This window comes from Euprymna scolopes, chromosome 30, assembly GCF_053919585.1.
Source record: "Euprymna scolopes isolate OS-2025 chromosome 30, ASM5391958v1, whole genome shotgun sequence".
Lineage (NCBI taxonomy): Eukaryota > Metazoa > Mollusca > Cephalopoda > Sepiida > Sepiolidae > Euprymna > Euprymna scolopes.
Window position 1 is genome coordinate 102,896,694 of NC_136511.1, and position 17,380 is coordinate 102,914,073.

The 17,380-nt window shown below is 33.0% G+C and overlaps 1 protein-coding gene across 1 annotated transcript in view; it reads left to right on the top strand.

Annotated features, from left to right (window-relative positions):
- Positions 1-17,380, top strand: part of LOC145254554 (uncharacterized) — a 143,876-nt gene that overhangs the window by 84,505 nt on the left and 41,991 nt on the right. The window contains exons 14-16 of the mRNA XM_080113079.1: positions 10,446-10,570; positions 13,295-13,325; positions 15,537-16,772. Of these exons, the coding sequence (XP_079969205.1) occupies positions 10,446-10,570; positions 13,295-13,325; positions 15,537-16,772 (1,392 nt within the window). The remainder of the gene's footprint in view (positions 1-10,445; positions 10,571-13,294; positions 13,326-15,536; positions 16,773-17,380) is intronic.

Genomic DNA, 17,380 nt, shown 5'->3' on the forward strand with positions numbered 1-17,380 from the left:
TTTTGACCCCCTTTAAAACTATTTAAACCTTCTAAAAACTCATAAAAGAACGGTCCGCAAAAAAATCCAACTGCCCCTAGCGGCGCTCTGCGACTTTTAATTTCGGAGGAGATAGAGTTTGAAAATATGGAGACAAACAGACAGACATATAGCCGTTGATACATATATATATATATATATATATATATATATTCGTGAATAAAGGTAAATACGTTTTATTAACAGTTGAATGATGAATTCTTCGAGAAGGTTGAAAATATCAACATACCATTCGCGCAAAACAACCGACCCAGAAAGCAGCAATTCTTCTCCTTTGTATGGGGCATCGGTCATGATATGTGAACACTAAGAAACAAAAATTGTCGAGAAGTGAAAATTATAGAACCGATAGTCATGATATTGTGGCATTGATAAACCACATTATATTTCCTTTTCTACAAACATATCCCCCATTACATACTAAAAATAGTGTCCGTTAATGACATTTCCACATTGTAGGCTATTTCAAACTTAGGAATGACAGACCAATGAAAATTCTGTTTAAAAAATGAATATGCTATTTCAAACTTAAGAAACTTAAGCATTATTAACTGACGAAAATGTTATTTCAAACTTCAGCATGAAAGACCAACGAAAATGCTATTTCAAACATAAGCATTACAGACTAATGAAATTAATATTATAAACTTGAGCATGGCAAACTAACGAAAATGGTATTTCAAGCTTCAGCGTGGGAGACAAGCGAAAATGATATTTAAAGCTTAAGCATAACAGACCAATGAAAATGCTATTTCAAATATAAACATGACAGACCAACGAAAATGATATTTTGAAGTTGAGAATTACAGACAATTTCCAAGTTACGCATTTTAAACTGAAACGTGACTGACTAACCGATAAACAAAACCTTCTACAAAAATGGTTGGACGCATCTATTACAAGATACGTCTATTCAGTTCGCTCATTTAGTGATCAACGTTTTATTTAAAACTTAATCGTGACAGATGAACCGACTCGCTGTATGTTTTTACAGAGATTCTTGGGCATATCCCAAAATGTAGTACACACATGTGCTAGTGTAGCAATACAAATGTTATTTAATACTGACGTGTGACAAACAGACGGACAGGTCGACGGACACACTGACGGACATTGCTGCCTTCAGATATGGAGAGCGTCACCTAAAAATATGATATTGGTAATAAACTTCCCGTTCAAAAAACAAAAGAGATTGATCTATTGATACCCCCAAATTACTTATCCGTCAGTGATTGTCACGTCTGCATGATTTACTGATGACATGACATGTGACGTCACGAAACGGTATTCGTTTATCAAAAGCATCCATCTATTTGGTTGTGACATGTAGTAAATCATTAAATGAAAAGAAGAAAGACGTTATGTAAAACCAGCATGAAAACTCGACGTTAACCCGGGACGAATTAACTTGGCAGTTTAAAATCTTTTGTTTCTTAAAGACAGGTTTGTTTTGATAACCTTAAATGAAGATTAAATCTGCACAGTATAGGAAGTTGCGTGCAGAACAGGACACTTCGATGGTATAAAAACGTTAAGAGAATTGTTGAAGGTTCTTGATTTAGTAGATGTAGAACAGTTTAGGTAGCAAGTCCAGTTCACAGGGGAAGATAAATGAAAATCTGGGAAATAATAATTAAAAATGAATTTGAAAGAAAAGGGGATCAATAATTAGCCAAAGATAATTTGGAAGTTGATTTCTTAAAGCAAAATGGACGTTAAACCGATGATGATGATGATGATGATGATGATGATGATGATGATTTCAGGACACTCATTACTTTATATAACAGAACTATCAGGAACTATGTACCGGGATTGCGCGGGAGAAATATAACACAAAACAAAAACAATTCAATAAACGAATGATTTCCACCATGATATTTTAAAATCGATATTTTAAAATAAATATTTACTCTATTTTTTGTAAGCCAATAAAATCGACTTCTCTATATTTTTTGAGGGTTAGGTTCTCCCACCTCTAGTTTTACTGATTTAGTAAAAGAGGAAATAGTTAACGACAACAACAAAAAGAAATGACTAATACCAAACGTTGTTTATTTAAAAAGAAATGACTTATAGCAAATGTTGTTTATTAAAAAGAAGTAACTTATACCAAACGTTGTTTATTTAAAAACAAATGACTTATAGCAAATATTGTTTATTTAAAAACAAAATAACTTAAATCAACCGTTGTTTATTTAAAAAGAAATGACTTATAGCAAAATGTGTTAATTTAAAAACAAATCACTTATAGCAAATGTTGTTAATTTAAAAACAAATGACTTAGAGCAAAAGGTGTTAATTTAAAAACAAATGACTTATAGCAAAAGTTGTTAATTTAAAAACAAATGATTTATAGCAAAAGGTGTTAATTTAAAAAGAAATGACTTATAGCAAAAGTTGTTAATTTAAAAACAAACGCCTTATAGAAAACATTGTTTATTAAAAACAAATGACTTATAGCAAACATCGTCTATTAAAAGCAAATAACTTATAACAAACATCGTTTATTAAAAACAATTGACTTATAGCAAACATCGTTTATTAAAAACAAATGACTTTTAGCAAACATTGTTTATTAAAACAAATAACTTATAGCAAACATCGTTTATTAAATACAATTGACTTTTAGCAAACATTGTTTATTAAAAACAAATGACTTATGGCAAACATCCTTTATTAAACACAACTGACTTATAGCAAACATCCTTTATTAAAAACAAATGGCTTATAGCAAACGTCGTTTACTAAAAACAAATGACTTATGGCAAACACCGTTTATTAAAACAAATGACTGATAACAAACGTTGTTTATTAAAAACAAATGACTTTTAGCAAACATCGTTTATTAAAAACAAATGAATTTTAGCAAACAGTGTTTATTAGAAAATAACTTATAGCAAACATCGTTTATTAAATACAATTGACTTTTAGCAAACAGTGTTTATTAAAAGAAATGACTTATGGCAAACATTGTTTATTAAACACAACTGACTTATAGCAAACGTCGTTTATTAATAAAAACAACTTATAGCAGACGTTGTTTATTTAAAAACAACTGACTTATAGCAAACATTGTTTATTAAACACAACTGACTTATAGCAAACATCGTTTACTAAACACAAATGACTTATAGCTAACATTGTTTATTAAACACAACTGACTTATAACAAACATCGTTTATTAAAAACAAATGACTTATAGCAAACGTCGTTTATTAAAAACAAATGACTTATGGCAAATATCGTTTATTAAACACAACTGACTTATAGCAAACATCGTTTATTAAAACAAATGACTTAAAGCAAACATCGTTTATTAAAAACAAACGACTTATGACAAACATTGTTTATTAAACACAACCGACTTATAGCAAACATCGTTTATTAAAAACAAATGACTTATAGCAAACATCGTTTATTAAAACAAATGACTTACAGCAAACATCGTTTATTAAAAACAAATGACTTATGACAAACATTGTTTATTAAACACAACCGACTTATAGCAAACATCGTTTATTAAAAACAAATGACTTATAGCAAACATCGTTTATTAAAAACAAACGACTTATGACAAACATTGTTTATTAAACACAACCGACTTATAGCAAACATCGTTTATTAAAACAAATGACTTATAGCAAACATCGTTTATTAAAACAAATGACTTAAAGCAAACATCGTTTATTAAAAACAAATGACTTATGACAAACATTGTTTATTAAACACAACCGACTTATAGCAAACATCGTTTATTAAAAACAAATGACTTATAGCAAACATCGTTGATTAAAACAAATGACTTACAGCAAACATCGTTTATTAAAAACAAACGACTTATGACAAACATTGTTTATTAAACACAACCGACTTATAGCAAACATCGTTTTTTAAAAACAAATGACTTATAGCAAATATCGTTTATTAAAAGCAAATGACGTAGCAAACATCGTTTATTTAAAACAAATGACATAGCAAACATCGTTGATTAAAAGAAATGACTTATAGCAAACATCGTTTATTAAAACAAATGACTTATAGCAAACATCGTTTAATAAAAACAGATGACTTATACCAAACGTTGTTTATCAAAATAATTGTTCCGAAAACTTAAACGATTTCTGGTTTGAATGAAAAGGAAACCTATCAGTTCTGTTAATTTTAGTTAAAAAATACCAATTTAATTGATTTTTGTCGGTTATTTACAATCTTTAGTTTATTGAAAAAAAAAAAAAAAAAAAAAAAGAAAGAAGCAGAATTTCTAGAAAAAGTAAGTAGAAAATTAATTTAAATAATTACTTATCATTACTTGTGAATGAAGTGATACGGGAAAATCGAGTTTACTTTACGTAATAGATAAAAAAAAATCGATCGTAGTTGAGTTGACCGCAGGTTTCCGTTTTCATTGAATACTACACTAGGATGTTGGGAGAGCTCCACTCTATTTCATTTAATTGCACCACTTACCCCTGATCCTCACCTAATAATTCTGAGTGGCTAACAAGAAGGCATGAAATACTATGTTTGAATGTTTGGCGTGACTCGAACGAGGATTGAACTCCCGTCGCTCAGCTAACAAGTAATGTTTAAACTATTATGTTTTTCGATCATGATTTCAAGCATTTTCATTCCTATAGCAAACGAATAAATAGAACTTACACAAATTAAATATATGTTATGTATAATCTACGAATGTTATTCCAAAAGTAAAGCTTCCTGTTTTTTTTCCCCCGACAATAGGAGGGTGGACATGTAAATTCACCCTTGTCCGTTCGTCCGTTCGTCTGTTCGTCTATCCGCACTTTTCTCAATAACTATGCCTTGGATTTTTTTTTTAATTTTAGCACAAACATTAAACATGATAGTGGTAAAAAGTAACAGAACGGGTTTTCCTAGGGGTGTCCTTCGGGTTAAAATGGCTATAATTGATACTTTTCTGTTTATTAAAATAATTTGATGCCTTGGATTTTTATAAAACTTTCTGAAAAATTGTAAATAACTGATTTCTATATAATTTTGTTTGTCTATACTTTGCGATAACAGGGCTAATAAAAACACTCCATTTTTGGGACTATTTTACCATATTTGTTCAAAATTTTCTGTATATGTCTATTTAGTAGTTTTGCATAGTACGGAACTCAAATTTAAATATATTAAGGCCTTTTTGGGGCTAAATGGAGAGGGCAAAAGGATGGACTTAGTCATTCCTTTTTTTTTTTCATGGTGCAGAACTCAAAAGACCTAAAACTGCACTGTTTGTTCATTTTCGCCAGGATTTGACGTCTCCTGGGGACTTTTGGGGCTAAATGGGGGGGGGGAGCAAATACAGAACTTAGTCATTTTTTATGCCTCGTTCACTGTGCACTGCCAGGGGGACACGCATGCTTCACTTGTTTGACTAAAAAAGTGGATGAGTTTCGAAGACAGGAGTGGTGTAATTAAACGAGGCGATCTGTGCTCCAGAATTTATTTTTTCTACATAGTCACCACCATTCTCAACACACTTTTACCATGAATTCAAAGACACATTTCTGTTTCTAACGCACGTCCATGACATACCGTCAATATCTGCAACTGAGTGATAAAACTATCAAATCATGAATGCATAAGTTCAGTCATAATAAGAATGCAATTTGCAAACCTCCTCTGATAAAAAAAAATAGAAAGCGTTACTTTTTGGACGCTTTTCTTACTACGCAGTACAAAATCAACTTCATTGCGATGTTCTTTTTCTGTTCCCTACAGTATTTCTCTATATATTCTTTAATCGTCAATTTAATGTATGCTGGTCGATTTTCTGTTTGATTCTGTTTTATTTCTTTGGTATTATTATACAAACACCGTGACAGCGTTAGGGTTAGGGTTAGGGTTAGGGTTAGGGTTTAGGGTTAGGGTTAGGGTTAGGGTTTAGGGTTAGGGTTAGGGTTAGGGTTAGGGTTAATTCGCTGTCACGGTGTTTGTATAAATTTACCATTTCTTTTGGACAATTTAATATTTACTTGATTTTACATTCCAGTTAAGACTTATTAACATCGAAATACAGATTATTCGGCGTAAGCAGTTTTAATGCTTATATTACTGTTACTGTCACATTCATTAGTCCCGTAACCCACCAGTGTTGTAGGGATATTGCGTGATGCATGAACGATGGACCAGCCGACTGTACTTGGTGCGGTTGTGGGCTAGTATCTGAGTAACACCAAAGCTTTTCTCCGTCCAATCAAGGATGCTATCGTCCTTCTTCTCCTGTCTGCTGCGTCTTCTTTTCCCCTCAAGTGTTCCTTGCAGAATGGTCTTTACAAGTCTTGAGTATATTGCGTGCTCATACCACCTGAGTTTTTTTTTCACAGTGATCGGAGTCTATTGTTCGTCTAATAGATTTCAAAAAAGCATCTACTTTTTACTATTTGGATTCTCTTTTGTAGGTCTGCATTCAGTGTCCATGACTCGCATGCGTAAAACATAACAGATACGATTAATGCATTTACTCAGTAGCTTCCTTCACGTTGGTTCTGAGAGGGATATCAATGTTTCTCTATATGGTCTTCATATGTTTATATACATATATAACTATATATATTTATATATGTGTATATATATACATACACATATATATGTATGTGTGTGTGTGTGTTTGTGTGTGAACATCATCATACACTTGCGTATGATGATTGCGTAAGAATATGTTAATATTAAAATTGGATAATTTTTATTTCATTAGAACTATTTAAGAATACTTAAGGATAGGAACTGTCTGGAAGTATAAAGTAAAAAAGCAGCCAACTAGCATCGAAAACTATGTATTGCGCCCGAATAGAGCGTTTAGTTCTCAATTCCCTTTGTTCGTGGCAGTTGCATGGTGGCTCGGAGGTAGAGGCTTAACAAATGGAGTCAAAGGTGGCTTCGTGGCTGGGTTCGAATCTCCCAATCGGCAGGAATTTTCATGAAACACTAGTGGTACAAAAAAATAATTATATATATATATATATATATATATATATATATATATATATATATATATATATAGTCACCCACATACAGTACTGTTTCGCTATTTCACACCCATATATATATATATATATATATATATATATATATATATATATATATATATATATATATATATATATATATATATATATATCCACTTAACCAAATGAGCTAAACAGAATGACTAATGCTAAAATACGTCTATTGACTTAATCGTGCTAAGACCAAGATCATTGTTAACAAGATAGAATTTCACAAGCATTCAGATCTTTACTGGAACTGGAATGAGTTACATGAAAATGAATTAAAAAAAATAGCGATCAGTAGATTAACAAATCAAATGTGCCATAACAAAGGGAGAAGGGAATATAATCATAAAATTCCGAAAAACACATGGCGTAATCTATCTATATATCTATAAAAGTGAAATTGTCTGTCTGTGTGTGCCTACCAAACTACTCTGTCAATTTTCAGTCTAAAAGCTGGAGATTTGACATAAAGTGTATTGAGATGTGGGAAAATCGTTTTAATCGGTTTTCAGCCAGAAATTTGGTTATCAACGGGTCAAAGCTAAACGATCTGACCATTGAAAATTCTACCAAAACCTCCGCCAATTTTGGTCTAAACACTTGAAATTTTAGATGTAGGTTTCTTGAACACGGATCAAGCATTTTTATTTGATTTGAGCCCAAACAAATAAATGTTAGGGGATCAAAAGTGGGGTCAAAATTTAAAAATTTTGACATCTTCGGTCTCTACCAAATTACTCAGCCAATTTTTGGTCTACACATTTGAAATTTTACATAAAGTTTACTCAGACATAGGTCAAGCTTTTACATCGGTTTTCGGCGGAAAATTTGGCTGCCAAGGGTAAAAGTTAAAAAGATTTGACCTTTTCGGTTCCTATCAAAGTGTTAAGCCAATTTTGGGTCTAAACATTTGAAATTTTATATAAAGGGTATTCAGACATGCAGCAAGCTTTTAAATCAGTTTTTGGGCGAAAATTTTGCTGCTAAGAGGTCAAAGTTGAAAGCGTTAACCTTTGCAAACTCCATAAAACTCCTCCGTCAATTTTAGGCCTGAACACCTCAAATTTTAGATTTAGGTTACCTGGCCATGAGTCAAAATTTTTTAATATAGATATACATATGCACATAAAGTTATGAACAGTACATAGGGCCCGAGCAAAGCCGGGTTGAACTGCTTGTAATATATATATATATATACATATATATATATATATATATATATATATATATATATATATATATATATATATGTATATATATATGTATATATATATATATGTATATATATATATATATATAAGGCTGAACTTAGAAGCTAGAAACTAGTATGAGATAGAAATTCACCAAAAATTTAAATATGACAGCAACATTTCGTACATAGTCTGATAGTAGATTTGAAGAGTTTAAGGATAGTCCTAGATGTGGAACGATAGAGAGAACCGATCTTACGAAAAGTAGAAAGAGTAATGGATCTAATGTATGACTCCAATAATGATCTAACGAGAAAGAAATACCAAGCAATTTCGAAATTGATTTCTCATCAAGACAAGAGCCATCCATGAAAATCGCAGCGAAGAAAACGGATATGCCTTCAATTGAAATACATGTATTAATAAGGTTAAACGAAGCAAGCTGTTTGTTACCCCAATCGAGAATCCTAATCAACTTCCAGATCATCTGCATAGTCCAACTGATTCCAAACTGATGACCGAAAAGAAACATTAGAATATGGAGTGCTATCATTAGCATATATTCTGAATCATCAATTGCATGAATTTTCAACGTCGGTTTGTTTGTATGTGCGTGTGTTTGTGTGTTCCTATGTCCGCTAAAAACATTCGTCAACGTCATCGGACAGGGTTGAAATCGGTACAATCTGCAAGAACGATCGCTCGGACGCATAATATAAGAACATTTTATAAAAAAAGATTAATTCTGTGGTGGTTAACTGGACCATTTCTAGCAAGAGAGGGGTGGTCAGTTTTTTGTCGAGATTTTCGCAAGTCACGCACGCCTAACAAACAGAAAGTATGTTGAAAAACGTTATTTTGAAGCGTCATGACGTCAAAAGTCGTTATGGTCCGATGTGCAAATGCGTTTGCCAGTAACGGACATCGCGACTATTTTTCTTGAAAGAAAAGTTGTTTGAATTAATTCATTTTCTTAGAGGGAGTTCCAGCGCACAGGCTGCTGAAATATCTGGTGAGGAAGTAGGTGTCACCTACTTTTTGGGGCGATTCCGTTCTTTTGTGAGGGTTGCTGAATATCATTAGTATAGCAGCTGTGTCCAAACCGAACTTCATGTCCACCCAGGTAACGCTGGGTATCCATGCTGGTTCTCTATATTATATAAAAGGAACTTTGCGAGTGTAATTTTGTTCCCTATAGACTCCAAATTCATTTATAAGACAGGGTTGCATTCGAAATAAATGTTCCTGTTTAGAGCACAAAGGAACTATGCTACTTAGTTTTGCATTTTAAAATTTAATTCAAGCCCTGCAATATAGTCTACAATGTATTGTGGACTAAGTCACTGCGGGGAGGTATGTGAACTTTCTCCCGAGGGTGGGGTCCATAACTAGAGTAGGCAATTAATCGATTTGACTGAAAAAAAAAAATGGGCGATTTCACTGATTTCAATGAGAATAAAAATATGGGAGGGTGAAACATTTGTTGATCCTCATTCAATCCCAGACAACGCCAGACTTCCCTGCTTGTTCTACAATCTAAAAAGCTATGGAAACAAAAAGCTACATTCCAAAGATTTATTTTTAAAATTTACTGTTTACAAGTGGCTCAAACTATGTGGACCTTTTACATAGATCAGAGAACTATACAATGTAAAAATTAAGGATTTCCACATAGGACTAGCAAATCCTAACTTGCATACCTATGAACCTATCTACGGTTGATTAGTGAAATGCATACACGTGAACATTTTTAGAGAATAAATTTAAAACACAAAATTATTTTTGTTAACAAAGTGTTAATCGTGCGGGGGGGAGATAAAAATGCATTTTTTCAAGAGAAAGTCATAACCTTTTACTTTCTTCTTCTTCTTCTTCTTCTTCTTCTTCTTCTTCTTCTTCTTATTATTATTATTATTAATTTATTTATTTATTCCTACTGATAAAAATCAATTTTGAGGATGGCTCTTAAAATTACCAGCTATTAAAAAGACTATAAATCTTATAAAAGCCAGGGGTTGCGTGGTGGGCGTTATATGAGGTTGGGGCCGGACTGGGGCAGGCTGTCATTTTACGTGGCTCTAAAGCAACAAGAATTAAGAAAGAACAGAAGATCACGTGATTCCGGGTCAAATGTCGATGGTGCTGATAGCGCGATCGTGAATCGGGTTGATTTGATTGGCTGGCGCATCCTTTATAAACAGTGTGCTTCGCTCTGCTCATCACAAAGGTCTAACAGCAGACCTTAGGGAAGGACACACCCAAGTCATGATGGGAACTTTCCTCAGAAACTGCCCGCTCTTCAGGGTTTTCATCCTCGTCGTAAGTATAATTGGCTCATTGTCATCTCTTGTTTTGTTTTACAAAATACGAAATTTAATTCAATCGATGAAAGACAATTTAGTTCTTTCTAGCAAAGTTTGATATTTTAAATACTTGGAACATTAATTTAAAATAATTAACACTTCATTCGTAACTTTGTTGTAAATACAAAGCAAAACCTTTCAGATTTATACGTATAGATTGCGCAGTTATTTTTCAAATATGACCGTAAAGAAGCATAGAGAGAAGAAATGTGAGAAAAATAAGTTGAACAATTTACATGTCATGATGAAATTGATGCTAGGTGGAAGGCCCGTTTCACTTTTGACTCGGCAAAACCTAATGACATTATTGATTCTAGTTTTGTACCACCTGCTGACAAGGAGCGATGTGCTTATGTGTCAGTTGCTGATTATTTAAGAGTATTAATACTTCCCGAGAGTGTATTTTGAGAAAGTTCTGATGACGGCTATACTTCTAAAGCAGGCATGTAAAACACGCGGCCCGCGGGCTGGACGCGGCTCATTGCGGACACAGTTGCAGCCCACACGCACAAATGATCTGCTTTTCTCCTACAACTCATTGCCAGGGGTTTGGTACGTTTCGGCGTAGAAGTGAGAGGATACAATTTTCAGCCAAATGAAGTTTTATAAAAAATAAAAATAAAAATAACACATCTAAGCTAAATAATAATTTAGCCTAAATGTTTTATTTTGTATGGGTGCGCCTAACTACTATAATTAACTAAAGTTTCCTTATTCTAATGTGTAGTTTTAACGGTTTTAAAATGATATTTTTATCGTGTGGGTGCTGCCATCCTTAATTTAAACTGAAAGTTAAATGGTTTATTTTGAATTTTGAGGATTATCTCTCTTTTAAATGTACAAACTATGTAAACTGTTACTTGAATTTTTCCGTAGGTTTCTAAATTGAAAAGATAGTAGAATTTTTTTTTTTAATGTGTTCAACTTTTGCGCCCCCCATGACGATACAAATCGACTCATATGACCCTGAAGAGACTTGCCTGTTCTAGGGAATCTACTTATACCTATACTAGAGCGCATGCGCACAGGTTTATAGTCTACAGTTTATGACCTTGGATTATTTGACTCCTGGCAGAGTTAGGGTCGGGATATTTCGCAACCTTTACACCAGAACCCAACTCTAATCAAACTACTATCTGTGGTATCAGAAAAATTTCGACATAAATCAAATTGCCTGCAATTTAGAAATAGACCGCAATTTATTGAAAATCTCAACCATAAACACTAAATATGTTCATGGAAATAAAATAATATGGCGAAAATTGCGAAACGTGTGTGTATTTTAAAAAAAATTTTTACTTACTTTTTCATTAATTTTTTTTTACTATTCCTAGCCGATATCGATCAATACCTGAATATTTTTTAAAATTTATAATATTTCTTGTGTATAAAATTCGAGGAAAACTGAGAAACCCGGCATGGATGGATACATCAGCTAATTTATATAGACATAAATACTATCTTTGCCAGCTCTCTGTAGCTTCGTAAATTTACTTACTTGAAATACTTGAAATACTTGAAATATTAATTTAAAAAAATGATAAATATATTCGTAAGTTTATTTTAAGCACGAAACAAAAACTTTCCATTTATTCATACAGATAAACATTTCGGAAATTTTGGTAAAACTTATTTATCTTTTAAATGTGATCTTAAAGAAAAGTGAGAAGAAATTAATTTGTCTTTTCGCTTGCAATTTAAAAATAGATCGCAACTTGTTCTTCTACGTAAAGTTACATTTGAGCAAAACCAATATTGAGAAACATAACTATGTATTAAATTCAAATCGTAAGCATAATTTAATTCGAAAACAATAACAAATAATAGTTAATTAATGAAATGTCCTTTTGCAAAATCAATATGCAAATTAGTCTATTTTAAATGATATCGTGTGTATATATATATATATATATATATATATATATAATCAGTATTGTGTAAAGTATAATTGAGTTGCAGTAGAGCGTTCTGAATTCACTATTAATGCAAGAATTTTTCGTATTTCTTCATTTAAATTAGGTTGTTCGGAAAATAATGCCAGAATTTTAGAAACAAACATTTCTTAAAATATATTCATGGGCAGTTGCAATAGGACAATCCTCCTAGGAATTACCTTCTCTGCCATTTCATCAGTGATGACCGGGTGGGAGTCTAAGTAATTCGTAATTGTATTCTTAGTATCGTCTGCACTGAGGATTGAACCATCAACCTCCAGAAAACTAACTTAGCCTAACACTTATATCCATTGCGCCACAGGTCATTGCGGATGTACTTATAGTTATATCGGCCGAAACGTCGTGAGAATAATATCCAAGATGAAAACAATCAAATAATTCAAATAATACAAATGTGCGTGCTATGTTTTGGAATTGTTAGATGAGGATAATGTAGCCGATTTAAAAGCGGTTAATCCACTAAAATGCTTTCGAACTTAAGCGTGACAGAATATATAATATTCTAATACTTTTCTATTTCATTTAATTTTTGAAATTTTTTAAATATGAAAAATGAAAACATAAAATATACAAAAATATTTAAAAACTATAATTAAAAAAAAAAATTAAATATTAAAAAATTAAATTATGAATTTAAAAAATATTTTATCTTTTATTATTACGTGTTACATTTTTTTATATTTAACTTTTTTACTCTTTAAATATTTAAAAAATATCTTTTGCAGGTTTGGATGTCACTTTTGAGCAGAGCAAATGGTACGTATCTTGCAGAATATATATATATATATATATATATATATATATATATATATATATATATATATATATATATAATCTTCTTCGTTATATCCACATTATTTCTCTGAAAGAGATCCTAGATCAATTCATGACATATAACTCCTCGACTAGTCTGTCTGGCTGTCAGACTCTCTTCTCTCTGGAACACTTGGTTCATTATTTAAACCAACTACTGATGTATTACTATATTTGATACTTATATTTGATAATATTTGATAATTTGTTATGCATACATATTCGTTTTAGTGTAGACTCCAAAAAAGCACAATCCTGTCTCTACGTTTTTTTTTTATCTCTCTCCTCTTTCTCTATTTCCTCTTTTTTCTCTCTTTCCTCTTTCCATCTTTCCTCTTTTTATATCTAAGCATTCACATCATAGTATCCCATTCACTAATTCTCTAATTATTCGCCTTTTATTTACATCATCATTTCCTCACACAATACAAAACATTCATATACAAACACATGTAGAAAATACTCAAAGTTTTAGCATTCGACTGTCAGCTCGATGGCCGTCTTTTGATCCCAGTTTAAGGCACATACTTCTCTCGCTGCACTGAAGAGCTTTGATATGGCGAAACAGTCTCTTTGTGGATGAATATAACAAATATTTTATAAATATATTTTTTTTATATCATACTAAGAATAAATATTTTAATTTTTACCTAACGTTAACTCTTACCTTCTCTATTGTAATCTATCCATCCATGTTGTTCTGTATTAATTAAATAATAAACTAATTGTAACATCAAATAAAGATAATTAACTAACTTTCTGTAACACGATTAAGACTAATTTTCACGTTGTCTGAATAATCTAACTCTTTCGCGGAAGAGACGTTGCGAGCCTGTCTATATATCTATTTTCATGGCAAGTGCTCGACTGAACTCCAATCTATGGTGCTGTCTTGCCAAACTTTACAAAAACACTTGACTAGCTACAACCACTATATATGATTTTCCTCACTCTCTGTACCTAAATCTAAACGCAGATTCTATGAACAAAGCTTTTTTTCCCAGGACTGTCCGCCCTTGGAACACTGTTCCGCTGGCATGCTTCCTGGTTGAATACAACATGGTTTCCTTCATATCCAATGTAAACAAGTTCTTGTTGAGCTGTCTCCATAAATAATCAAACTCTATCCAATTTACACTATTAACGATTATTACACTACCACCTTGCATTCATCGACCCATATCCTCGAGTGGCTTTCGGGCCTTCATAAGTGGTGCCCCCAAATCCAATTTATTTTTTCACTTCTTGTCGAAGCATCAGTTATTTTCCTGGACAAAGACATGCTTATAATTGTCGTTTGTTTGTTTGCGAGAACTAACATAACAAAAGAGGGAGGTAACTCCGCTTGATGTAGCAAAGGAGTTAGCCTCTCTTGATCAAGTTCTCTCGTCCTAACAAGAGCAAAAACAGGTGGCTGGAAGTAGTACCCTAAAAAATGTGTTTAAGCCGAATAACGCGCTAATCAGTCCGCGGATGAGAACACACAAGTGCAAAAGGAAATATGTCATAATTATGTAACTGCGACATTGTTTTTATCTTCCCGATGTCAAAGTTAATTCATAACAAATAACCTAACAAATAAACAATTTTCTTTTTGTTTGTTTCTTTCACAAACAAACAGTTCTGGCAGCAATTCGTAACCTTTAACCTTGTACATAACCTGTCTGCCTGTAAAATACTTTCTTCTCCTGGAATCCCTCATCCCTACTCTTAAATTACAACTAATTGCGTGGATTAATATAAGCTAGTTATGGAATTACATTAATCAATTTTGTCATCCATATTTTTTTCGAACAATATTTCAAAAATAACCATTTATTCACTAATCTTTGTATTTAACCTTAAATTATCATTATTTTCTAAATGCGCCCCCAAACCGATTAGGATAATTTGACTGAATCGAAATATTGATGGCTTTATAGATATATCTATCTGGTCATTTTTACTAGTCTGTTAACCTGCTTATGTTAAACATTTTTAAACTTGGAAATATTAATAACATCGACAATATCTAACGATGCACGAGCCTACCTAAAATACATATTATGGTATATTAAGACTAGTGCAGTTAATAATATATGGCCTTCTCGCTTCATGTTTTATCTTGAATACTCATATTGTATATTATATGTTCTATTTTTCTTTCCTTTGTAGGCAATTTAGTCCGTAAAAACGTCGACACCTTGAGCCATGAAGAAATTATCAGCCTGCAAGTGGCACTGCGTAGTATGCAGGACGATGAAGGCGCCACGGGTTACCAGGCCATCTCTGCCTACCACGGAGAACCTGCTGACTGTAAGGCTGCCGATGGTTCGAGCATTGTGTGCTGTCTTCACGGTATGCCTACATTCCCGTTGTGGCACAGGCTATACATAGTGCAGTTTGAGCAAGCATTGGCTGCGCATGGTTCCGCTCTTGGTGTTCCTTACTGGGATTGGACAAAACCCATGGATCACCTTCCTGAGTTAGTGCAGCATCCACTGTTTATCGACCCAAATGGCCAAAAAGCCAAGAAGAACGTTTTCTACTCCGGTGAGATCAAGTTTGAAAATAAAGTCACGGCTAGAGCTGTCGATGCTAGACTTTATGAGGCTTCCCAAGAAGGCGCTAAAAACTTTTTACTGGAGGGCGTCCTGAATGCTCTGGAACAGGAAGACTACTGTCATTTTGAAGTACAGTTTGAAGTCGCTCACAACCCGATCCATTATTTAGTCGGAGGACGATTCACGCATTCCATGTCCAGTCTTGAATATACGTCTTATGACCCGCTTTTCTTTTTGCATCATTCCAATGTTGAACGACAGTTTGCTTTGTGGCAAGCTTTGCAAAAGCACCGAGGATTGTCAACAAGACCCAACTGTGGCCTGAATTTGTTCCATAGTCCAATGGAACCATTTGGACGCGATACCAATCCTTTTGCCATCACCAAGGACAACGCTAAGGCCAGCAGCCTTTTTGAATCTGAACATTTGGGATATGCTTATGACGACGTTACCTTGAACGGAATGTCAGTTGCAGAACTTGATGCATTGCTGAAGGAACGCCAGACAAAGGCCAGAGCATTTGCCAATTTCCGATTGGGTGGCATCAAGACGTCGGCCAATGTTAGAATCAAGTTGTGTATTCCTACCAAAGACAAAAGGCAAAGCGACAATTGTGATCATGATGCCGGACAGTTCTTCATTCTTGGAGGTGTTAACGAAATGCCTTGGAATTTCGCTTATCCTTACCTTCATGAAATCACCGACAAAGTCACTTCGATGGGTTTGAAACTCGACGGTAATTACTACGTTATCGCTGAAGTGACCGCCATTAATGGAACGTTGATGCCGACTGAAGTCATCCCTCGCCCGGTGGTTACTTATATTCCAGAGAAAGACTTCAAAGACGGTAAATAATAATAAAAATCTTTATAATTAATATTATTTATTAAGCAAAACTGTTATATTCTTAATTAAAATAAGTTAAAGAATATTTATCACTGAAACGCATGAATATATATATATATATATATATATATATATATATATATATGTGTGTGTGTGTGTGTGTGTGTATGTATGTGTGTGTGTGTTCGATTATATTGATAAAATAATCTTAATACTAATATTCATTCAAAAATGTTTAATACGAAGTGAAGCTTTATAAATTAATAAACTTATATAAACATTAAAAAACTTGTGCGAATTAACCTGCGTTTCAATATACCCACTGGGCTGCGAAACCAACAAAATATTAAATTGCCTCAAACCAATCCGAAAAAAATAAAACAGAAAATATTCCAGAAAAATAAACTTCCGAGGCCATAGCTATCAAGGATGCCAGATTGAATACGTTTTAATCGTGTACTTTATTTTCATCATGACTGGCAGATATAACCCCTTCACGCATATCCTTACACATTGTCAGTTATATATATATGCAAAAACAAAATACGTATACCTTACACACATACCATACGCTACGCACAAGACTTTCCTACACACCCAAATAATACG